The following is a 24,767-nucleotide window of genomic DNA, read 5'->3' as shown; positions in this document are numbered from 1 at the left end:
ACATGACAGGCATCTTATCCGAAAGGCTGTAACGGATCGTGCAGCCACGTCTCGATCCCTGAGTCAACAGATGGGGACGTTTGCAAAACAACAACCATCTGCACGAAAAGTTCGACGACGTTTGCAGCAGCATGGACTATCAGCTCTGAGACCACGGCTGCGGTTACCCTTGACGCTGTATCACAGGCAGGAGCGCCAGCGATGGTGTACTCAACGACGATCCTGGGTGCACGAATGGCAAAATGTCATTTTTCGGATGAATCCAGGTTCTGTTTACAGCATCACGATGGTCGCATCCGTGTTTGGCGACATAGCGGTGAACGCACATTGGAAGCGTGTATTCGTCATCGCCATACTGGCGAATCACCCGGCGTGATGGTATGGGTTGCCATTGGTTACACGTCTCTGTCACCTCTTGTTCGCATTGACGGCACTTTGAACAGTGGACGTTACATTTCAGATGTGTTACGACCCGTGGCTCTACCCTTCATTTGCTCCCTGCGAAACCCTACATTTCAGCAGGATAATGCACGACCGCATGTTGCAGATCCTGTACTGGCCTTTCTGGACGCAGAAAATATTCGACTGCTGCCCTGGCCAGCACATTCTCTAGATCTCTCACCCACTGAAAACGTCTGGCCAATGGTGGCCGAGCAACTGGCTCGTCACAAAACGTCTGGTCAATGGTGGCCGAGCAACTGGCTCGTCACAATACGCCAGTCACTACTCTTGATGAACTGTGGTATCGTCTTGAAGCTGCATGGGCAGCTGTACCTGTACACGCCATCCAAGCTCTGTTTGACTGAATGCCCAGGCGTATCTAAGCCGTTATTACGGCTAGAGGTGGTTGTTCTGGGTACTGATTTCTCAGGATCTATGCACCCAAATTGCGTGAAAATGTAATCACATGTCAATTCTAGTATAATATATTTGTCCAATGAATACCCGTTTATCATCTGCATTTCTTCTTGGTGTAGCAATTTTAATGACCAGTAGTGTACATGCATTTACATTATACCCCTTCGTAACTTGTGACTCGCCGTTTTTTCTACTGTAGTACGTAGGATCTTGGCGATTTATTTTAATTTCAATTTTTGGTTGACGTTCTTATAACGACTATTACTTCGAAAAAGTGACTTATTTCAGAGTGTCCTCATTTTTTAAAATATCTCTGCGTACTACGTTAGACAATATCATCAGTTTCAAAGCAGCTTTTGAAACATTATTCTAGGTTGAAAATTGTGGCGTCCAGAACTCCATCAACCGCACTCGCGCTGCGCGAATGCCTATGTCGATGTCGTGTAATGTCTTCTGGGTGTGTTTTTTTAACTAAAAAAATACATAATACAGTCTTAAGGTTGCTCAATAAAGATCTAAAGTCAGTTTTGTGATTTGATATCTTATTGAGGAAAAAATCATGAATATTGGTTCCAAAATCGAGTGTGACCTGCATCTATCCGCTTTACATGCTGGTTAATCTTTCACAGGCATCGTTGAATAACCTTCACTTGGTGACAGTATTATATGCAATTATTTCAGCTAGCGACACAGACCCAGTCGGTCAAAGTAACGGGTCATGGACGATTAATCTCAGGCACACACTGACGGTGCTGCAGGTTGGAGGGTATTACTGTTACAGTCTCATCCATCCCACCAGTTATATCACTGATAAATACGTTCGATAAATTGTTTATGAATTTCAATGTGTGTTTCATTGATTTTCATATTTCTTAACTAACCTAATCGCATCAACTGCGTTAGAAAGACCCGGGTTTTCAATTGGGACGCCACGAATAACTTCTCATACGTTAACGGCGCCGGGAACTAGAAATCTTTGGGAAGGACTTCTTTACAGTAACAGCAGTGCCAAGTGATGAACGCCAATCCCAATTCATCCATTACAGTGGAGCACTGCTGAGTCCTCCACATGATATAGAACAGTCCTACATCGATGAGCGCCGAACGGCTTAGTACTCAGTGCTCAGCTGAAACTGAGTCAAGCCTAGCCTCCAACAAAGTGTGCGCAAGGCAAGATCTATTTTATGCTTCCGCCCTTTGTCACACGAAGAGTTTCCAAGTGGATTATTGTAAATTCCTGCTAATCTGTGTTGTCAAATATTTTCGCCATAGTTGTTGCCTATCTGTCTGTGACGAGGATGTCTAAATGCTGCGTGCAAGCAAGCGGCCTCAATAAAAACAATTATTTTCGATGATGAGGGTTCTGTTCATGCTACATGTTTATATATTTGACGCCAAGTACATTCGCTGAGCTCAGCAGGCTTAAAATCTGGCTTCCGTCTCAGACATCCCTTTCAGTGTTGGACAGCCGAGACATAGCCAGGGCCACGTAACCTCTCTGGGGTCTACAACATATCAAGTACTGCAAAAGTACGATCGCGGCACTGTGCCCTACATCACCCACCATGCAGACGTGCATGAGTAGCGTTTACACCTGCGCTATTAACGGGAGGTGCACGTTTATGCCATCTAATAGCTGAATAATACGACAGCGGAGTTATAATGAAATGAATTCGCAGCTGCGAATATGGGCAACCATCAGCTGTATAATGGAATGACTGCGTTGAAAATTTTTGCCGGACCGGGACTTTAACTCTGATTTCCCGCCTATCGTGAGAACGACTCACAGCCAGATCCAAACTTTCATATGTCGTCAACCATGTGTCTATAGCCTGTGCTCTTATATCCATCATGTATATTCCCGTACAGGGGGAGACTTTTTCTTGAAATCGCTTGCCTCGTGCCCTTTTCATTCATGTATGTCCGAATGAACATTGCATCGTAATTCGGAATAATACAGGTACTGCAATAACGTAATTATCCGCCGATGAGTTGCATCGTGGCCAAATAAAGGTGATGATAATAACGAAAATACATCTTCTCCATCTCTGTTTCCCAAACAACGGGGCGTCACCCGAAATGTAATTAAAGAACTGACTTAGCCAGAGAGAATACAAATGATTCATTCTTTTTGATACATTCACAAGGATGAAACCTTAGAGCTCACAATGGCAACGTAACAATGTACCTTCTTCTACAGGGGCGGCACATGTGGAACGTATGCAAGACGGCACAAGGTCTGCCTACGTCCCACACCGGTCCTCATTACACGGCGAGACGTAATCTTTGTAGTACTGCCGCAGAGGCCATTAATTATACACGAAAAACATCGAAATGGAAAGCAGATAATTTGTGAACTTCATTACCGCTCGCTTGTTTCATCGGTGTAACATAAGCCACAATTACAGCACCCGTTTGTACGAGCGTGGGAAAATGTGCCGGCGCTCCGTGCACAAACCCATCCAGCGATGTGAACCACGGTCACACTACGATTGCAAACTAATCTGGCATCTACATGATGCCGTTTAAACTATACCCGAAGAACTGAAACACTGCAAAGGGTCACTTGTAAGATATTAACAAGCATTTTGTCAAAGATTATCCGCGGCGTTAGTCCCGGAGTTATGAATATTATTGTTGATAATGCGCCGTCAACAGTATTCTATTCTCCTGTTTCAGTCCAACTCGTTTCGGAGCTACCGGTATGACTCCATTTTCGATGGCTAAATTAACGTTTCCGGGGCATTACGTCTGCTTCAGGTTATCACCTTTATTTGGCCACGACGAAACACATGATAATTTCCTGGCCTAGCGAAGCTGATAAACCGAAGTAGATGTAACGTCCCCCTCCCCCCAAAAAATAGTTAGAATTGTAGCAGTAACTCAGACGTGTTGGACTAAAACAGGAAAGAATATTGGTCCTGGCGATGACGTATTAGTAACAAAAATATTCCTCAATTGTATGAAATTAATAAGAGTGTGATTCAGCTGCCCCTACCGCTGCCGTTTTATGCAACCCGCAAGGTTATAGCTCGCCTTGATAAATGACGCGTAAGATTTTCGTACTTTCTCCTTCGCTACGTGCAAGCTCTTAGTCCTACAGAAAAAATGAGCAGGGCGTTTTTGTTGGAAAATTTAATGTAGTTAAATGTTGTAGTGGTATACGTTTTCGCAACAGGCCGCAGTTTTCGAATTTTCAAAAAACACGTACAGAAATGACCTTGAAACGCAGCCCCATTTCCACATCCAGCCCCCACCAGACAGGATTCCTAGGATGTCGTCCATGGCACTCCCTCTTACCAATGTACAGATATTTGCGACTGCACAAATTATTTCTTACACTTGATCTTTTTGCCGGTCTTCGCTGACTGGCCTTATTACGCCAGCTTAGTCCAGCACATACACATTTTAAAATTGATGCTTGTATAAATTTTTCCCTAACATTTAAGTGAATTTTAACAGCATAAAATAAACATTTGCATCGTTGTATTCTTCATGCCTTCTGACTACGAAACTACTGGGCTTGTTAGGGTTAAATATGGATCGAATTGTCAACTTAATTATTTTTAGCGTGACGTTTACAAAAGTCGTTTTTCGTTCATTACCCTCATAGGCATGTTTAAATTAATAATGTTACCGTAGTAGTCGATTATGCTGGTGGCGTAAATGCGCAATCAACAGTGACCAAAAAAGGTTGAATATCGGGAACAGTTGCCGCAGTTGGGAATTTTTGTACTGTGTTAGGAGAGAATGCCATGAACAAGATAATAGAAATCCTGACTGGTGAGCGATGATTGTGGAATGGGTGTGCGTTTGAAGGTAACTTGTGTGTTTTTCTTGAGTAAGACGAAAAGTGTGGCCTCCAGCGAAACTGTATCCGTCCTGCTCATTTTTAATGCAGGACTGAACAGTCTGCATATAGTGAGTGAGGAAATATGAAAATCACGCGTTTGCTTTATGAAGACGGCTATAACATTGCGGGCTCCATAAAACGAGAGCTGTACAGGCAGCTGAACCACGCCGTATATACATTAAATTCGTCATCTCTGTGTCATATAGGAAATTATGTACCAGAAAGAAAGAGGAGGGACATCAATGCCATAGTAACCATCGAACAACTGCTTTAAAAACCTGCAACACTCTATTAGCAATTACCTAGTGAACACTACTCCGAACTAATGAGAACGAAACCTCCATACGATAATGTGGCAGATTCTGGCCATCTACGGTTTCATTTCATCACAGGTAACAGCATGACGGTACGTCGTACACTATCTTTGAAAAGAGTGGGACATTTATTGTTGGGAAACAAAGAAAACAAACAAAAGTGTATCGACACCATGAACCTGAGCTCCGACATCTACTGCATTCTGGACCTAACGAAAGTACAGAGCACGTTCCTGACAGCCATTGGTTTTTCGGCGGACCGGGACCTCGAGCAAGTAGTATCAACATAATATCTGCCTCATGTCTCCGCATCCAGCACGAGTTTTGTGTGGGTGCGACAACTGTTTACGAATTCGGAGAATTCCATTATGGGGAGCAGAACAAGTAAATGCTAAACAACCCGTACTCGGGAAATCAAAGTCCTAAACAGACGTCGACAATTCTGGAAAAATAATTATCCACAAGTAGTTTTGAGCAACGTATGTTTCCACACCTTACAGACATCGCTCATGTGTGGCACGTGTGGTAATGGCATCGGCTCTGCCATACAAAACGTCGAGTCACAGTTTAAATACGTGAAACTGGTGATGTACGGTGAAACACCACGGGCGGTACACAGCACTGCAACAAAGGTAAGAAGCATTTTCACAGACTTCACCTCCCACAAGAAGCAAAGTAAAGTAGCATAGACTGCCACGACTCAAAATACTTTCATATACTACTGTAACAACGAACAGAAAATGCGAGTTTCAGGTGCCACAAAACCGGCCTGCTGACATCAAAATAATAGAGCCGAAGGATATATGGTAGCGCCAAACACTAGAGGGACATTTCTGTCCCTGTGGACACTGGGAAGCATACGCTGATGCGACGCACGTGTGCCTCTGCTCAGGAATGGGTAAACAGTGCGCCACATACTGCGGCGCAATTACATTGGGTATCGGGGCGGCGTGCTTCGCGGAGGCAAGGCGGGCGTGCTTTGCAAACACGGGGCTATTCGGGAGACCGGAAATTCACTCGTACACGTTTTAAAGTATTTCTCTTTGACAACACAGCTGTACTCCGAAATGAGAACAGCGACTGAAATCACAGAAATCGACCAGCCCTCTCGGATAAAGTTTTCCTGACGAATACTATGCACGTAAGAGACGGCTTTAACAGGGTTGCGACTTTTAATAAATACAAGTAAAAACAGTTCCTGGGTCAGTCACTTTTTTTTATCTTGCCACTACAGTTCACACCATTATCTTCTCGTGAAGTACTGTTTATTTATATAGCTATTGTTGGTGAAGAATACAGACGTCTTTTCACATCGATAAAGGGCAATGTAGGTTACGTTACGTGGTTTGAGGTACGGTAGAGCCGTTGAAATTCTGTATACCGCTGAATGCTATATGTCCTCTCCACTGTACATTATGTTTACAGTGGAGAAGAAGTACGTCAGGCAGCAGTATGCAGAACTTTTACACCTCTACCGTACCTCAAAACACGCAACACAACATATACTGCCCTTGGTCTGCTCCTGTAAAAAGACGTCTGTACTCTTCACCAACAACAGCTGTATAAATAATCAATTCTCCACCTGAAGATTATGGTGTGAACCATCCAAACACGTAGTGTCAAAATAAGCAAGTGACTGACGCAGAAACTTTTAGTTGTAAGTTCTCCTGAAATCCTCGAGAGCTACGAGAGCTTCCAGTAGCTCAGTACACGTAGACTTGTGCAGGTCGCAGTGTGGAGATTTTCGGTGTTCGCAGAGATCGGTGGGGTGGGTGCCTACGTCAGGCACAAGCCAGACACAGTGGGGGGGGGGGGGGAAGGCGGGGGGGGGGGGGAGCGAGCGACAAGGTGTGTCACGCTCACTTTCCTTTGGGCCGTGACGCTGTCACTCACCCCGTGAACACGACATTGGCGGCAGGAACCGTGGTGAAACGCCATCAGATAAAGCCTGGATACTTATTTCCGAATGAAGCCCTCTATGTCTCGCTCACAGATGGCGTTAATGTCAATGAATTTTGGTGATGTTTCGTAAAACCCCAAACGACGCGTCGAAGAAATCTGCGGGACAGTTCTCTTTGTATAACCTTTTGAAGAACTAGTTCTGCACATCCGTCACACGAATAAATTTAATATCAAGCCTTCATAAACATACCGTTTTTAGAATAGTTTATCATAAATGAAATTCTATCCCCCCCCCCCTCCCCCAATGAACCATGGACCTTGCCGTTGGTGGAGAGGCTTGCGTGCCTTAACGATACAGATAGCCGTACCGTAGGTGCAACCACAACAGATAGGTATCTGTTGAGAGGCCAGACAAACGTGTGGTTCCTGAAGAGGGGCAGCAGCCTTTTCAGTAGTTGAAGGGGCAACAGTCTGGATGATTGACTGATCTGGCCTTGTAACATTAACCAAAACGGCCTTGCTGTGCTGGTACTGCGAACGGCTGAAAGCAAGGGGAAACTACAGCCGTAATTTTTCCCGAGGGCATGCGGCTTTACTGTATGATTAAATGATGATGGCGTCCTCTTGGGTAAAATATTCCGGAGGTAAAATAGTCCCCCATTCGGATCTCCGGGCGGGGACTACACAAGAGGCTGTCGTTATCAGGAGAAAGAAAACTGGCGTTCTACGGATCGGAGCGGGGAATGTCAGATCCCTTAATCGGGCAGGTAGGTTAGAAAATTTAAAAAGGGAAATGGATAGGTTAAAGTTAGATATAGTGCGAATTAGTGAAGTTCGGTGGCAGGAGGAATAACACTTTTGGTCAGGTGAATACAGGGTTATAAATACAAAATCAAATAGGGGTAATGCAGGAGTAGGTTTAATAATGAATAAAGAAATAGGAGTGCGGGTTAGCTACTACAAACAGCATAGTCAACGTATTATAGTGGCCAAGATAGACACGAAGCCCATGCCTACCACAGTAGTACAAGTTTATTTGCCAACTAGCTCTGCAGATAATGAAGAAATTGATGAAATGTATGAAGAGATAAAAGAAATTATTCAGGTAGTGAAGGGAGACGAAAATTTAACAGTCATGGGTGACTGGAATTCGTCAGTAGGAAAAGGGAGAGAAGGAAACATAGTAGGTGAATATGGATTGGGGGGAAGAAATGAAAGAGGAAGCCGCCTTGTAGAATTTTGCACAGAGCATAACTTAATCATAGCTAACACTTCGTTCAAGAATCATAAAAGAAGGTTGTATACCTGGAAGAATCCTGGAGATACTAAAAGGTATCAGATAGATTATATAATGGTAAGACAGAGATTTAGGAACCAGGTTTTAAATTGTAAGACATTTCCAGGGGCAGATGTGGAATCTGACCACAATCTATTGGTTATGAACTGCAGATTGAAACTGAAGAAACTGAAAAAAGGTGGGAATTTAGTGAGATGGGACCTGGATAAACTGAAAGAACCAGAGGTTGTAGAGAGATTCAGGGAGAGCATAAGGGAACAATTGACAGGAATGGGGGAAAGAAATACAGTAGAAGAAGAATGGGTAGCTCTGAGGGATTAAGTAGTGAAGGCAGCAGACGATCAAGTAGGTAAAAAGACGAGGGCTAATAGAAATCCTTGGGTAACAGAAGAAATATTGAATTTAATTGATGAAAGGAGAAAATATAAAAATGCAGCAAATGAAGCAGGCAAAAGGGAATACAAACGTCTCAAAAATGAGATCGACAGGAAGTGCAAAATGGCTAAGCAGGGATGGCTAGAGGACAAATGTAAGGATGTAGAGGCTTGTCTCACTAGGGGTAAGATAGATACTGCCTACAGGAAAATGAAAGAGACCTTTGGAGAGAAGAGAACCACACGTATGAATATCAAGAGCTCAGATGGCAACCCAGTTCTAAGCAAAGAAGGGAAGGCAGAAAGGTGGAAGGAGTATATAGAGGGTTTATACAAGGGCGATGTACTTGAGGACAATATTATGGAAATGGAAGAGGATGTAGATGAAGATGAAATGGGAGATATCATACTGCGTGAAGAGTTTGACAGAGCACTGAAAGACCTGAGTCGAGACAAGGCCCCGGGAGTAGACAACATTCCATTAAAACTACTGGTGGCCTTGGGAGAGCCAGTCCTGACAAAACTCTACCATCTGGTGAGCAAGATGTATGAGACAGGCGAAATACCCTCAGACTTCAAGAAGAATATAATAATTCCAATCCCAAAGAAAGCAGGTGTTGACAGTTGTGAAAATTACCGAACTATCAGTTTAATAAGTCACAGCTGCAAAATACTAACGCGAATTCTTTACAGACGAATGGAAAAACTGGTAGAAACCGACCTCGGGGAAGATCAGTTTGGATTCCGTAGAAATGTTGGAACACGTGAGGCAATACTGACCCTACAACTTATCTTAGAAGCTGGATTAAGGAAAGGTAAACCTACGTTTCTAGCATTTGTAGACTTAGAGAAAGCTTTTGACAATGTTGACTGGAATACTCTCTTTCAAATTCTAAAGGTGGCAGGGGTAAAATACAGGGAGCCAAAGGCTATTTATAATTTTTACAGAAACCAGATGGCAGTTATAAGAGTCAAGGGGCATGAAAGGGAAGCAGTGGTTGGGAAGGGAGTGAGACAGGGTTGCAGCTTATCCCCGATGTTATTCAATCTGTATATTGAGCAAGCAGTAAAGGAAACAAAAGAAAAATTCGGAATAGGTATTTAAGTCCATGGAGAAGAAATAAAAATGTGAGGTTCGCCGATCACATTGTAATTCTGTCAGAGACAGCAAAGGACTTGGAAGAGCAGTTGAACGGAATGGACAGTGTCTTGAAAGGAGGATATAAGATGAATATCAACAAAAGCAAAACGAGGATAATGGAATGTAGTCAAATTAAGTCGGGTGATGCTGAGGGAATTAGATTAGGAAATGAGACACTTAAAGTAGTAAAGGAGTTTTGCTATTTAGGGAGTAAAATAACCGATGATGGTCGAAGTAGAGAGGACATAAAATGTAGACTGGCAATGGCAAGGAAAGCGTTTCTCAAGAAGAGAAATTTGTTAACATCGAGTATAGATTTAAGTGTCAGGAAGTCATTTCTGAAAGTATTTGTATGGAGTGTAGCCATATATGGAAGTGAAACATGGACAATAAATAGTTTGTACAAGAAGAGAATAGAAGCTTCCGAAATGTGGTGCTACAGAAGAATGCTGAAGATTAGATGGGTAGATCACATAACTAATGAGGAGGTATTGAATAGAATTAGGGGGGGAAGAGGAGTTTGTGGCACAACTTGACCTGAAGAAGGGATCGGTTGGTAGGACATGTTCTGAGGCATCAAGGGATCACAAATTTAGCATTCGAGGGTAGCGTGGAGGGTAAAAATCGTAGAGGGAGACCAAGAGATGAATACACTAAGCAGATTCAGAAGGATGTAGGTTGCAGTAGGTACTGGGAGATGAAGAAGCTTGCACAGGATAGAGTAGCATGGAGAGCTGCATCAAAGCAGTCTCAGAACTGAAGACCACAACAACAACAAATGAAATTCGTCCACAACCGTTCATTTTCCAAGAAGTTAGAAATAGTCAGCCAACTCGTACGCCGCTTGGAACAGTAGAGATGTATTTTTTAAAGTGGTGCCTAGCACACATTGCCGTATGAATTGTAGAGTAATCGTGTAAATGTAGAATGACAGGAAGAGAACGGTACCACATGTCTTGCACCGCGCTTTGCGGCTGTACTCCTGGGCGGAAGGCAGCACGGAGGGGAAGCACACGTCATTAAGCAGAGCTTTGCATAAACATGGCGCGGTTAGTTACTGGGTAATGAGGTGCGCGCCGCGGTCGCCGGGCTCACAGGGGCTCCCTCTGCCCGTCTGCGGCTGGCAGCCCCGCACAGCACTGCGCCATCTCCCACCACTGTACAAGACACTGTGCCTGCAGCCGTCGTCCGACAGGGAAGTCTCAACAACGCATGGTAGAATACACTAGGTTTCGACCAGAACATCGTGAAGGTATTAAGGGGGGTAGGACGTCAAACGGGCCGACTTGGAGCAGGAGAGGCATCTCAGGACATTTTAATTTCCAGTGTCTTACAAAGAAATTCATAAAACTTTGTCAGCATCACCAGGAAGGATTCAGGATTCACACCCATTGCAATGGAAGTTCGAAAACATAGCAAAATATTTTTTTTTTTTTTTACGTGCGAAATGTCATCATTTTTTCCACTTGCTAATGGCTGCATTTGTTGCTATAGGTACACTTTTCTTCATAAGTTAGACAGATTCTTCGATGAATTTTGCACAGCATACATACCATACTTACAGGTGTATGAAACTCTAGAATTTATTTAATTTATGAAAAAACGAATAAGCTGTTATATTTTAAAGTTCATGTTTAGAAAAAGACAAATTTTCTAGTACATTACCTCAATTTTTACCACAGTTTTTAATAGATTTGTAAAATTCTAGAGTTTCATACATCTTTGAGTATGGTTTGTATGCTGTGCAAAAGTCATCGGAGAATCTCTCTTACTTATGAAGAAAAGTGTACCTATAGCAACAAATGCTGCCATTAGTAAGTGAAAAAATGATGAAATTTCGCACGTAAAAAAATATTTTGCTATGTTTTCGAACTTCGATTGCAATGGGTGTGAATCCTGAATACTTCCTGTTGATGCTGACAACGTTTTATGAATTTATATGTATGCTTGCTTTTCAGTTTTCCTCTCTAATTCTCTCACGTGAGTAGACAAAATAATTTCATTGAGCTCGTGTTTAGATAGTGTTCTTTCCAGTTTATAAAATGATTACTTCTTTCGAATTGTTAAGCGAGTTATTATGTAACAAAGCCCAACATGTGGAACACAGCTGTCTACTACACTGAAGAGCCTGTTCCAAGCGTAACATGCTGTCAGTAGGATGCATTCAACAATGCTGATTTCATTGCTATCACTATCAATGGATGGAATACTTTTCACATCATAATGGGTATCAACTGCATCACCCCTGTCTCAGCTCGCCAGAGGCTTAAGTTGACTCCCTCAGCAACAGAAGTAGATCCCCTAAGTGTTATGGAACTTGAGATATTTCAGCGTAATTCAAGCAACGCATTACTGTTCTATATTTGAAAATGATCAGTCGTATTCCATTAGATATATTGCCACCCACATTGCAAGGTGTGCTGTGGATGGGTGGTAAGTGGCTCCACTGAGCGCAGCCCACTCTGCAAAGCATTTCCCGAATGAAAGAGTTATATACCTTTTAGTATCTCCAGGATTCTTCCAGGTATACAACCTTCTTTCATGATTCTTGAACGAAGTGTTAGCTATGATTAAGTTATGCTCTGTGCAAAATTCTACAAGGCGGCTTCCTCTTTCATTTCTTCCCCCCAATCCATATTCATCCACTGTGTTTCCTTCTCTCCCTTTTCCTACTGACGAATTCCAGTCACCCATGACTATTAAATTTTCGTCTCCCTTCACTACCTGAATAATTTCTTTTATCTCTTCATACATTTCATCAATTTCTTCATTATCTGCAGAGCTAGTTGGCATATAAACTTGTACTACTGTAGTAGACATTGGCTTTGTGTCTATCTTGGCCACAATAATGCGTTCACTATGCTGTTTGTAGTAGCTAACCCGCACTCCTATTTCTTTATTCATTATTTAACCTACTCCTGCATTACCCCTATTTGATTTTGTATTTATAACCCTGTAGTCACCAGACCAAAAGTCTTGTTCCTCCTGCCACCGAACTTCACTAATTCCCACTATATCTAACTTTAACCTATCCATTTCCCTTTTTAAATTTTCTAACCTACCTGCCCGATTAAGGGATCTGACATTCCCCGCTCCGATCCGTAGAACGCCAGTTTTCTTTCTCCTGATAACGACGTCCTCTTGGGTAGTCCCCGCCCGGAGATCCAAATGGGGGACTATTTTACCCCCGGAATATTTTACCCGAGAGGACGCCATCATCATTTAATCATACAGTAAAGCTGCATGTCCTCGGGAAAAATTACGGCTGTAGTTTCCCCTTGCTTTCAGCCGTTCGCAGTACCAGCACAGCAAGGCCGTTTTGGTTGATGTTACAAGGCCAGATCAGTTAATCATCCAGACCGTTGCCCCTGCAACTACTGAAAAGGCTGCTGCCCCTCTTCAGGAACCACACGTTTGTCTGGCCTCTCAACACATACCCCTTCGTTGTGGTTGTACCTACGGTACGGCCATCTGCATCGCTGAGGCACGCAAGCCTCCCCACCAACGGCAAGGTCCATGGTTCATGGGGGGGAGAAAAGTATTAAGAGGTTTAAATATAATCTGCCCAGATGGGTTCCTTGCATTAGTATTATTAGCAACTGATATGTTTATTTTATTTAGTGTTAACGCACTCTGTGGAAAATAAACACCCCGGGCATGTCTGGGCACTGTGTCGCCTGCTGCTCATAAGGCAACTGCAGAAGAATCAGTAATACTCTGGTAAACGCCCTGAAGTTGCTTCTTGTGACGTAGTGGGATAGAGAGCGCGGGGAACCGCCCGCCCGCTCGCTCTTCAGTTTGGAGATCTATGAAGAAGGACCAACACAATCCTGAGACCTACCTTTCCTCGCGCTTCCAGCCTCCAGCCTCCATCCCACCCACCCTCCCTCCACCCCCCCGCCATCCCCACTACTTTGTTACACCCTAGAACACACTTATCCCTCAACACGGCATTACTGCATTTGGATGTGGTACACACATTTCATAATTTTTTTCAACCATATTCATTTAAAAATAAACATTAATTTTACACCACTAAAACACTATTTTTAATAATATGCGATTTTCCCATCACCTGTAACGCGGAACTCTTATTGCTGGAGGAAAAAGTGAATAGAACTTCTTTGTATGAAATTCAATAGAGTTTAATTTTGTAATGGGAAACTTTTCGCTAGAATCCGCAGTTTTCAAGTTATTCTAAGTACCTCCAAACGCCCCACACTCACGCTCATACCCCACCACCAGTAGGGATTTTTTTGTATTTTTTCATGGCACTCCCTCCTAGCACTGTACAAAAATTTGTGACTACACTAATTTTTCCTCTATTCGACTTTTCTTGGCCTCCTAATTCCTCTAGTCCAGGTGATGGTAGGAGAGATTTGTCGCCGGAAGCGTCTATGACCTCGACTCGTGTGATTTCAGGAAAATCATGGAAACCCCAAACCCCGGATGAAGAGGCCGGACAGGGTTCCACATCATCATGATCACCATGAATGCGATCCTAGTCTGGCGTCCGGAACACCTCGTTCACTGTCGGCACATATCTTAGGATTGTCTTTCCATAAATATCTACAAAGTGAGTCTTGTGATATGACGTTAGTCTATCTACTGATTGCCATATATCCGTCTTGTTATCTCATCAGCACCAGCTACTTACCGTGCTGCCACTGTTCTACCTCTACGTAACAGTGGTTTCAACCTTCTCTTCTCAGACTTGCCAGTTGCCGAATTTTTACTTCCCTGCAGTGTCCTGTTTCAAACGCTGTTGTTAAGAACTAATTCCTTACGCTTCAAATGGTGCTTTGCATGGGTAATTTCAATATCTGAAGGAATAATCTCTTCTGTCTTCTACTTTGACCAATTAGGGCAATTTTAGTACGCAAAATGCGAACTTCCTTTACCTCTATTCTGAAGCCCTTTCTGTCGCTTTCATCCACTCATAGCTATCCTCTTTGCATTCGTACGCCGCTGACAAACTGAACAAAAATTTAAAACTTTTGGCTCTCTCAGTTTCAAGATACACAGAATCAAAATACTAAATTAAATTAGCAAATAAATAGAAAACTTACACCGTTCGCTGATTTTCTCTAAAAAGTGGTAAGTGGTTGAATACTACAAAAAATCTCCAGTATTCGCCTGTCGATTACAATGTTTTGAAATTCTGCTCAAATATACTTCTGTAATCTAGGATCGTAACGCTATTTGGACATTAGGAATAATCAGTGCTAAAGGGTGAAAACTGAGTTTGAAGAACTCCATTTTTCGTGTTCATTTGTTCGTTTTCAGGGGCTACAAGCAGATAAAGGCATATTACGTAGACAGAGACAATATATTAACTACTTTTAATTTTAATTGTAAACTACAATTAAACTGTTAAGTCATGAGTTTTCTCCTTGTATGACGTCGCAAGTTTGTTGTGGTTCCTCCTGTTCTTAATCTTTTAAAGGAAATGGAGCACTGTACTTCACTGGTACGGCACTTCATAAAATACTTCCAGACTAGATATGGAGTCATTCTGTAATACAACTGATGTCCGTCGACGATAGCTTGAAACTACCATATGACCAGATGGAGTAAGTCTTGCACTCGCCTTGTACACGCGTACCACCCAACAGACCACGCCACGTGGTAACAGGTACATTACTGTCTCAGCAATGCTGTACCGATGCTCGTTTGTGTCGGTATTGTTATTAAAATAGCAATGACAGCGTTTCTCATTTCCTATAACAGGCAATATTTCAAGGTAATGGTAATTTTACGAAAAAAATATACTCGTTTTTGTTAAAAAGGTTTACTGAAAAACAAAACAAAACAAAAATTAGCACTGTTGCTACGGTTAACTGATATTTACGTCTTTTTTGTCCGGTTATTAATAAAAATAAAAACCTGTTATAAACGAGACCAAACGAATACCGCATGGCTAGTCCCGCGGCCGCGGCCGCGCCACCCACTCACCTTGGTGCCCTCGACGCTGATGATGCGGTACAGGCTGCGCGTCGAGTCGTAGAAGAAGGAGACGCTGACCGCCGCGCTGGACGCCGAGATCCACGAGCGCTTCGTCTTGGGGTCGATGTGGAAGACGTGCGCCTTGCACGAGAAGATCGGCTGCTCACTGCAACACACGCAAACAGGCGGCCGTCAGTAACACTGATACAGCAGCGGGCGACCCGCACATAACTGGAAAAAAATCTCTTTATTTTCTCGTAGCCGAAGGTCGCGCATCCTTTCTTAAATGGATACTGTATACGAGTACCTAACACACCTTACGCACTGTCGACTGCAGGGTGCCAGCAACCAGAAGATAAACAGTGTATAGTAGCTAACGCACTTGGCTGCCACAACCAACGAGTCGCTGGATCTGGTGAAGGAGCGATAGGGGAACGAAAGACATAGCTTGAAGGAAGTCACCTGTCTGCTTTGTGCTTAGCAACCAGACGACGACCAGATTATTTGAGGCTTGTATTCAAAAGACGACGACTGCTACATTGCGTTTTACATTTAACTGAACGGCTTAGGACGATATAGGACACTGTTCCACTGAATATTATGACAGCACATGAAAGTGGGACGAAATTCACTGGTGTCCAAAATTACAGTAAGAAACCGAAATCCTGCGAGGCTGCGTTTATTTTGCCACAAAACAGTATCAACAGATGATAGAAAAGTAGAAACAATGCAAAGAATACGCAACGTAAACGACTGCAACATGCATGACGGCAGACAACTATTTTCTTCTTTTTTTTCGGCTTAACGGGTTTACACACCCACTCTGACAACTGGTTAATGTGCTCAGTATGGGGTGTGACCACCTCTGGCAGCAATGAAGGCTTAACAACGACGGGGCATGCTGTGGATGGTATCATCAGTTTCATGTTTACGCAATGACACCCGTTCCTCCTGCACAGCTGCTCACAAGTCTTGGAGAGTCGTATCGAGAGAACGCGCGAGGCACGCGGTGCGTCCAATATCTTCAGTTTCCAAGAAAACATCAGCCAACCGTGCTCTATGAGGTCGTGCATTACCATCCATCAACAGGAAGTCTGGGCCCGCAACAACCGCACATGAGGTCCCCAAGATCTTGTTACGATACCTGACAGCAGTTAAATCTTGCCGATTCACCTGTAAAATTTCATGAAGAGGTGTTCGAGTGGTCAACATAATCCAGGCCCCTACCATTAGGGGTTCTCCTTGATATCGGTCTGTGATAAGAACACTGACCCACTGTTCGACCGTCCGGGTGGCATGTTGACGCTCCATTCTAGCCGTTCCCTTCTGTGAAGACGTGTTAGAGGTCCACATACAGCACGTCTTCGACAATAAAGGCCACTGCTGAAGCCTTCTGTCATCGTTTACCTCGGTACGAACGTCCAGTGGATGTTGCCGTGCGGTACTAAGGCGGCACCGTCGTGCCACATAATGGTCTTCTCTTTCTGATGTCACACATGGTCGGCCCTGCCCTGGTCTTAGAGACACATTTTCGGTCTCTATAAACTGTCTCGCCACATCCGAGGAACAACAGAATGATTCACATTAAAGTCATCAGGCCACATCAGTCTGCGACTGTTCTGCTTCGATTTTTCCTACGGCCCTCCACCGCAAACCGTTTGGTACGGTAGGCGCCTTCTCTGTGTCATACTACACCGACTGTAACTGTATACACGTGGATGTGGGACTATCCTGCAAATACTACCCTCTTGATAGGTGCCCTGACGTCACTGCTGGCGTGGTTGTCTGTTGACCGAAATGCCATTGCCCTGTTGAACACGATCGTACGCGCATGTGTTGACAGTTTGTATGATTGTATAGCGAATTACAGAAAGAAGGGGAAATAGCGTTTTGTTGCTTTAATTTTGGACACCAGTGTAGTTGATACCTTTGTGGACGAGAAAACTGGGCGACAAAGGAAAAAGAACTAGATCAGCAATAATTTTAATTTACAGGTAACTCTTATTAAAGCGTAATATCTACAATTTTGCCATATCTCAAGTACAACCAATAGAAAAATTATTTACCTGAAGTATTTATTGACATTTTATCAGAGTTTTATAACATTTTTTGTAATAATTTCACTGTTTCATTTTTTTTCAACAACGAGGAAAAATACGTGTTACAACTAACAAAATCTATTGAAAAATACTGTTTCACCGATTTAAAACACCAAATAGAACACATTACAATAAAATCACTCATAATAATGCAATGCAATAATTTTATATAGCAGTTTACTTCACTCTAGCGAAACTTCAGCCATGGAAGAAATAGCAAAAACCACAAACTACCCTTACTGACGCCTTACGTAAGGAAAAGACGTGCTACCACATTTTCTCACATCACTGTAGAAAACTTTGACTAAAGCCTTACTTCTTCGTTCTTGCCGCAGATGGTACATCAGATACTTTTTCCTGGCCGATTTGTTCTAAGCAATCTCGAAAATTACCACCACTCTTCACTGAAAACGAAGAACCCAGATTGCTTGCTCCCTAGTCTCCTCCGGATGTTTGCTCCTACTTTCGGTCGCTGACGACTGGGGTGCCAGCAACTGGTGAAATATGTGTGTGTGTGTGTGTGTGTGTGTGTGTGTGTGTGTGTAAAAGGCTGAGTGTATGACCGTTCGATAAAGGATTTTGTTTATTCATTTATTTTTAAAAAGATAATGAATATTTGATGAATATCTCGATGATCTTTCTCTTAATGTAGACACTCGCGCAACTTCTTGACTTTGGCAGGGAGGGGGAGGGGGCTTGTAAACTTAAATCAGGAATGGACTGTCAGGGACAAAAATTGCGAAATGTTTTCCGTATCAGTTTCTGTGCTTAAGTTAACCATGTCTGCTATACGATGTGAGTGTACAGAGGTCGTGCATATTCTTACGATGGCTGTGGCACTATTAAAGAAGGCATGGCAAATAGTGACAATAGTTACCGACAATCATTCATTGTATTGTGTACTGTTCACAGCGAAGGATGCTTCATATCAGTATTGACGATTTTCTGCCCTGAGGAAAAATGACAGTATCGGCAAGAGTGGCGCAGTATTGGCAAGAAGAGACCATTAGTGCCTCCGGCAAAAAACCGCCTGAGAGCAGTACATGATCCGCTACTACCTTCAGTCCGTCAGTATACGTCTCCCAGTTATGTGTACTCTTATCTAAATCAGCACAGAAATACTGTGAACTTATGCTTTCACTTCGTCTGCGAGGTGTCCACACGGCAGAACTTAAGTCGCAGAAGAGTGATTAAAACTGTGGCTTGAATTCATATCTGTGTCACGGAGGCTCGTTCTTATAAAGAAAAAGTTCCATTTTTGCTAACTGAAGAATCTGTACCCACTACTGGTGTCTAAGATCGGCCCGCTGATAGTCGGGCTGTGATCGAGATGCGACAGATGCGGAAGCTGCGCAGTGAGGCGGTGTCTATGTATCTGCCTGACTGGACTCTAATCAGCTGGCAGTTCCTTTGAAACGGCATTTTATTTGTGCAAACATGGCCCGAAATATTAACGAAGTTTTCTAGTAATATTTTAGTAACTTAAAGGTACAGATTAAATCGCTGACTTAACTAACACCTCGAATAGCGAGATCGGATACGTACGCACTCTTGAGGAGTCGCTCCATCCCCACAGGTGTGTGTGGTTAGAACTAGGAATGTTGATATTCTTAAAATATCGGGAAACCGGTATATCGGTGTTTAATTACATGTCTTTCTTGGGGCTCGATATATCGAAATTGTATCGATATAGTAAAGAAAACGTGTCGACGTATTGGCCTATAAAAATATCGACTGCGCATTGTAAATATAATGCCAGTTTTAGAGCTGTATTTTTAAGTTTTGATGTATTATTATATATTCTGTATATCAACAAGCTATCAGCCTGCCTATCCCCCATTGAGTTAGAACTGAAAGGTAAACGATGCACGTTCACGCTTGGCGATAACCGCTTTGCGAAGAATGGTAACTGCATGTATCTGGCACAATGAAAGATGTTCGTCGTTCAGGTTCGTCACATATCGAATTTGTCCGGAACACTTTATGACGACTTCCCTGTTTTTTTTCATTTCTGCCAACGCCAACGACCAAGCATTGGTAGTGTCAAACTTGCGTGGTTAAGTTAAACGCTGAAATTTCTTTTGGTAGCGCCAAGCGCCGATTACGTCACAATGTCTCCTAACAAGTCTCCGCCCACCACAACGATCAATCTTGTTATTTAGATTTTTGTTCATCATTTTCAGCAACTGTTTTTGAAGCATGCTGATGTAAAGAAGTAGTACACTAGTTGCGTTTTTTTTTTTCCTCCTCCAAGCAATCAGTGTGCTATTTCTTCACACCAGGAATCTTGTTATTAGAGAAAGTATGGCCGTGATGAAAGCTCAACAAGTTCAAAAATGGCTCCGAGCACTATGGGACTTAAGTTCTGAGGTCATCAGTCCCCTAGAACTTAGAACTACTTAAACTTAACTAACCCAAGGACATCATCGCACACACCCATGCCCGAGGCAGGATTCGAACCTGCGACCATAGCAGTCGCGCGGTTCCAGATTGTAGCGCCTAGAACCGCTCGGCCACCCAGGCCAGCAAGCTCAACAAGTAGTAAGACTCTTTTACACAGTGAAAGTAAAATTATGTTTACTACAATTTCAAAGGAACAGTTTCAAATATTTACCGATAGTTGCGAAAAAAATAATATAAAATAAAAATATCGGCGCTCGATACTGCCATTTCGATATCGATACATGGATATATCGTGGAAATAACGGCCGTATCTATCGATATCATCATGGAAGAATTTTCGATATATCTAGAAGGTATTACGTTCTGATAAAATATCGATATTTATCCACAGCTCTAGATCTAACGCCGTCGCCTGGCTGTTGGCAGACGCGCTCTCAATCACCGCCCTATGCCTCGGCGCCAGGACAGGTGTCACCCACTCTATTCTTCAATCCCAAAATCATCAATAAGAATACAGCGCTACGTTTATCCGTGGGACAAGCGCAGGTTTGAGGAATCGTTAGCGCCAGGATTTCACCCGGAACAAGTCCCGCCCACTCACCCCCGGTTTTCCCGGTCTTTGTTCGGCGCCTGGGCATCGTCTCAGTTGACCCACGTGGCTTACTGCGTTCGGCAGCACTTGGAATGAATGTTACATTAATATCTTGCTAGATCTTAAATTTTGCCAGGTGGTTAAAATACACGTTACAAAAAACGTGCACAATTGGCCTCAGCTATGCCAGGTACTTCCACAGAAAACATAAGAGAAAAAAATTTAGCACTGAATTCTTTAAATACGGGAACTCAGTATTCAGATGAATAGCTTATGAAGAAACATACTTCTATGTGAGGAAAAGCACCCAAAGCTAAAACAGGATAAACCTACCCTCAAAGAATAATTTGTTTGGAGAAAGAGGAACCAAAGTATACTTGACGCTTATGTTTCAGAACTCGGACAGTATATGTGAAGCAAGCACCAATGTTCACTATACTTCCAGAGGACATCAAAATTACTTTGTTCTTGCTAGATCGATCCAAGCTGTTTTTGCGTGCTATTCACTGAATAGTTTTGCTGAAACGTTTTAGGGGTGAAAGCACAGCATGAAGGACGTTTTACAGCCATGAAACACCGCAGCATTTATTTCCTCCAAAACTGCTCTGTGACAAACATACACATCACATTATTATTTTTAAAAAATGGTTTGAATGACATTTACGAAATTAATAAATCTTTTGGTTAAAAACAGACAGGACATCGAATAACGACACATTATTTTACTGAGGCGTTTGCAATAGCATATAGGTCACTAATCACACAGAAACAGCAACAATTCTTTGTAACCTCGTTTATAATGCGCAGGTATGGCAATGGAAGAATTTACAAGTTAAAATTCACCCATTAACCACGCAAATACTAAAGAAATATGTCATACATGCAAATATCTTACTGTTTTCATTAGGCATTTCTACTTTATGACATTCTCATATTCTTTAATTTTCGTGAGCTACTATGAGGGCCTACATAAACAAAACAGCCCTCACTTATTTCTATGTAACGGTGATTTTAGACAAGAGAGTTATTCGACTGCATCCGTGGCTTTACTACGAACATGACAGATTCAAGACCATTGTTTTCGCATTGTATGTTTACTCTGCTGTTTCCCTCAAACATATTATAATATGTGAATTAGTTAATGAAAATTTCTCCTTATTGCCCTTAAATAACATCGTTATTTTTTGTTTTCTATTGCTGGCGATGCTTTCAATTCTCTATAAATATTTTTATTTCTTTAATAATGCAGATTCATATTACATTACTATCCAGAAAATCTTAAATTTCTTATCGTTACTGAATTTCATCACAGTATAACATGTGTTGGACTGTGGCGATAACAACTTTGTTGTAGCTTCCAGTTTGCGGAACTGGCGGCTGTTTAGGGGAGGGATTTACACTGGATAGGCATGGCGGGGGGTGAATGGGCGGGACTTGTTCCGGGTGAAATCCTAGCGCTAAGGGCACGTGCAGGTTTGGGGAACAATGCACAAGCTCCCCGCGCGAATCTATGTCGCAACGGTACGCTTTGGCCTAATGACAAAGCGTCGTCCGACTTCTCGAAACTAACTGGAACAGGAACAAAGCCTTCGTTCAGATTTCGATATACGGCTCTCGACTTTCGACATAGAGGGATGGGAGAAAGAGAGTACACGGGCGCCGCATCGCGCTGCGGGGGTCGCGGTAGCACCCGACCCGAGGCAGCAGCAGGGTGTGGTGTAGCGTGGGGGCGGGGGATGGGTAATGCAGTGAGGGCAGGAGTGCATGAAAGCGGCGCGCCAGGCGCACATAGCACAGGCCGGCAGCTTTGATAAATCAGCGCACAGGGAGACGAACCGTGGCGTGCCACGCCACGCGGCATTAATCACTGTGTGTGTGTGTGTGTGTGTGTGTGTGTGTGTGTGTGTGTGTGTGGCGCGCGCTGCCGCAGAGCGAAAACATGCGCAGCCGCCGACACTAACGTGTCGACAGCACCGACCAGCCCTCGGAGCCGCGTTTGATCGGTGTCGCTGTTGATCAGTACGTGTCCGAATAGCACACAGCGGAAAATTTCGTTCAGGCTGCCGAGCAGACTTTCCGACAACATACTACATTCAGAATCACCCCAAGAAAGAGCAAAGCTGAAAGCTCCATTCGCTTACTTAACCCTACATTGCTACTAGTGGGTCTCCCGGACTCGTGACTTGTGCGCGCGATTCGTTTTCGTTAGGTACCCATCACTGCACACGAGTAGCGTTCCTTGTAGCTTCTTATCTTACACAGCTGTGCCATTTGCTCGTCAAGTGACGGCGGAAGTCCGCTGTCTAGGAGTGCGCGTAGTGTGTTTGGGTCTGCCAGACCGACCACAGCAAGTAGGTAAGTACTTGTTGAGGCTATAGGACCCAGAGTAGCTACAATGGTACCGTTTGTCCCAACACAAATACGTTTGTAGCACACATTCAAATTGCTGAATCAGCCTATTTATTTCAGATGAGGGCTATAATGGATGTAACAGAAAATCTGAGTAACGATGCACTGCGAAATGAAATCGTTAGTGACGAATAAGGTGACGAAGGTGGAGACGTAGGCGTCGAACTATATAGTGAACACGATACGAAAAGCGACGAAGGTGGGGATGACAGTGATAGATATCAGAACAATAAGAAATATTTTGTTGGTAATAACAAGCGAACTAAATGGATGAAAGACATGCATACTCCCCGTATCAGAACGAGGTCACAAAGTATGGTGTTACATATTCCTGGTATGAGGGGAATGGCAAAGACTAAAAGAACAGATGTAGAAATATGGTGACTGTTTGTCACGGATGGAATAATGGATGAAGTAGTGATACAGACTAACCAATGTATCGACTCCGCTAAGCCGAGATACTCTTCGTCTCAGACCTTCATTCATGAGACAGATAAAGGTGAAATTGAAGCATTTCCTGATCTGTTGTATTTGGGTGGAATCTACAAGATTGGTAGGGTTAATTTAGAAGAACTCTGGGACAGAGGTGGAACACGATTGGAATTACTCTAATCTACAATGACCCTACAGAGATTCAGGTTTCTGGCACAGTGCCTGAGGTTTGACGGTAAGTCAACGAGGTCCGACAGGCGAAAAAAAAAAAAGGATAAATTGACTCCTACACGAAATATATTTGATTCTGTCACCAAAAACTGCATAGCACACTATTCTCTTGGAGAATATATCACTCTTTTGGGAACAGTAAGGAAGAACAAGACGGGAATTCCCCCAGAATTCGCGAACACAAGAGGTAGAAATGCTTTTACAAGTATCTTTGGCAAATAGATGCAACAACTGGAGCCGGCCGGAGTGGCCGTGCGATTCTAGGCGCTGCAGTCTGGAACCGAGAGACCGCTCCGGTCGCAGGTTCGAATCCTGCCTCGGGCATGGATGTGTGTGATGTCCTTAGGTTAGTTAGGTTTAAGTAGTTCTAAGATCTAGGGGACTGATGACCTCAGATGTTAAGTCCCATAGTTCTTAGAGCCATTTGCAACAACTGGAGAAGAAATGAAGCCGGAGATGATAACTGTATAATGCTACTAAGGGTGGGGTAAATTTAGTAGATCAGATGTGTGCCACGTATGATGTAGGAAGAACAACTAGAAGGTGGCCGTTTGCTTTATTCTTTTGCTTACTGAATGTAGCACGCATAAATAGTCTCGTCATCTCCAGATCTAACAACTATTGGGAGGCCAAGAGGAGAGACTTTCTGAAATCGCTTGGGAAGGCTCTTGTCAGAGGCCAGTTACTACACAGGGCTGGCAGTAAGCAAATCAACCGACCTCTCAAAAGATCTGTCAACAGACTGGCGGGGGTCGAACAGCAAGACGATGGGAGTATGAACCGGAGGTACCTAAGAGAGGGCGGTGCTATGGGTGTGGAGATAGCAAAACGCAATATATTTATTACAGATGCTCTAAGTTTGTGTGTCTCAAAAAACACTCAAGTTCGTAAAGACTGCGTGTAGCGGCCTGGTGTG

General features: G+C 43.2%; 2 protein-coding genes across 6 annotated transcripts in view; both read right to left on the bottom strand.

Moving 5' to 3' along the window:
* LOC126263671 (homer protein homolog 2) overlaps positions 1–24,767 on the bottom strand; it is a 334,081-nt gene that overhangs the window by 107,241 nt on the left and 202,073 nt on the right. For all 5 annotated transcript variants that reach the window (XM_049960782.1, XM_049960784.1, XM_049960786.1 and 2 more), the window contains exon 2: positions 15,695–15,851. In XM_049960782.1, the coding sequence (XP_049816739.1) occupies positions 15,695–15,851 (157 nt within the window). The remainder of the gene's footprint in view (positions 1–15,694; positions 15,852–24,767) is intronic.
* LOC126263669 (peroxisomal multifunctional enzyme type 2) overlaps positions 1–24,767 on the bottom strand; it is a 533,675-nt gene that overhangs the window by 500,947 nt on the left and 7,961 nt on the right. The gene's annotated exons all lie outside the window — the stretch shown is intronic.

Source organism: Schistocerca nitens, chromosome 6 (assembly GCF_023898315.1).
Source record: "Schistocerca nitens isolate TAMUIC-IGC-003100 chromosome 6, iqSchNite1.1, whole genome shotgun sequence".
Taxonomy (NCBI): Eukaryota; Metazoa; Arthropoda; class Insecta; order Orthoptera; family Acrididae; genus Schistocerca; species Schistocerca nitens.
The sequence above is the reverse complement of the archived record's forward strand: the minus strand, read 5'-3'. Positions and strand labels throughout refer to the sequence as shown.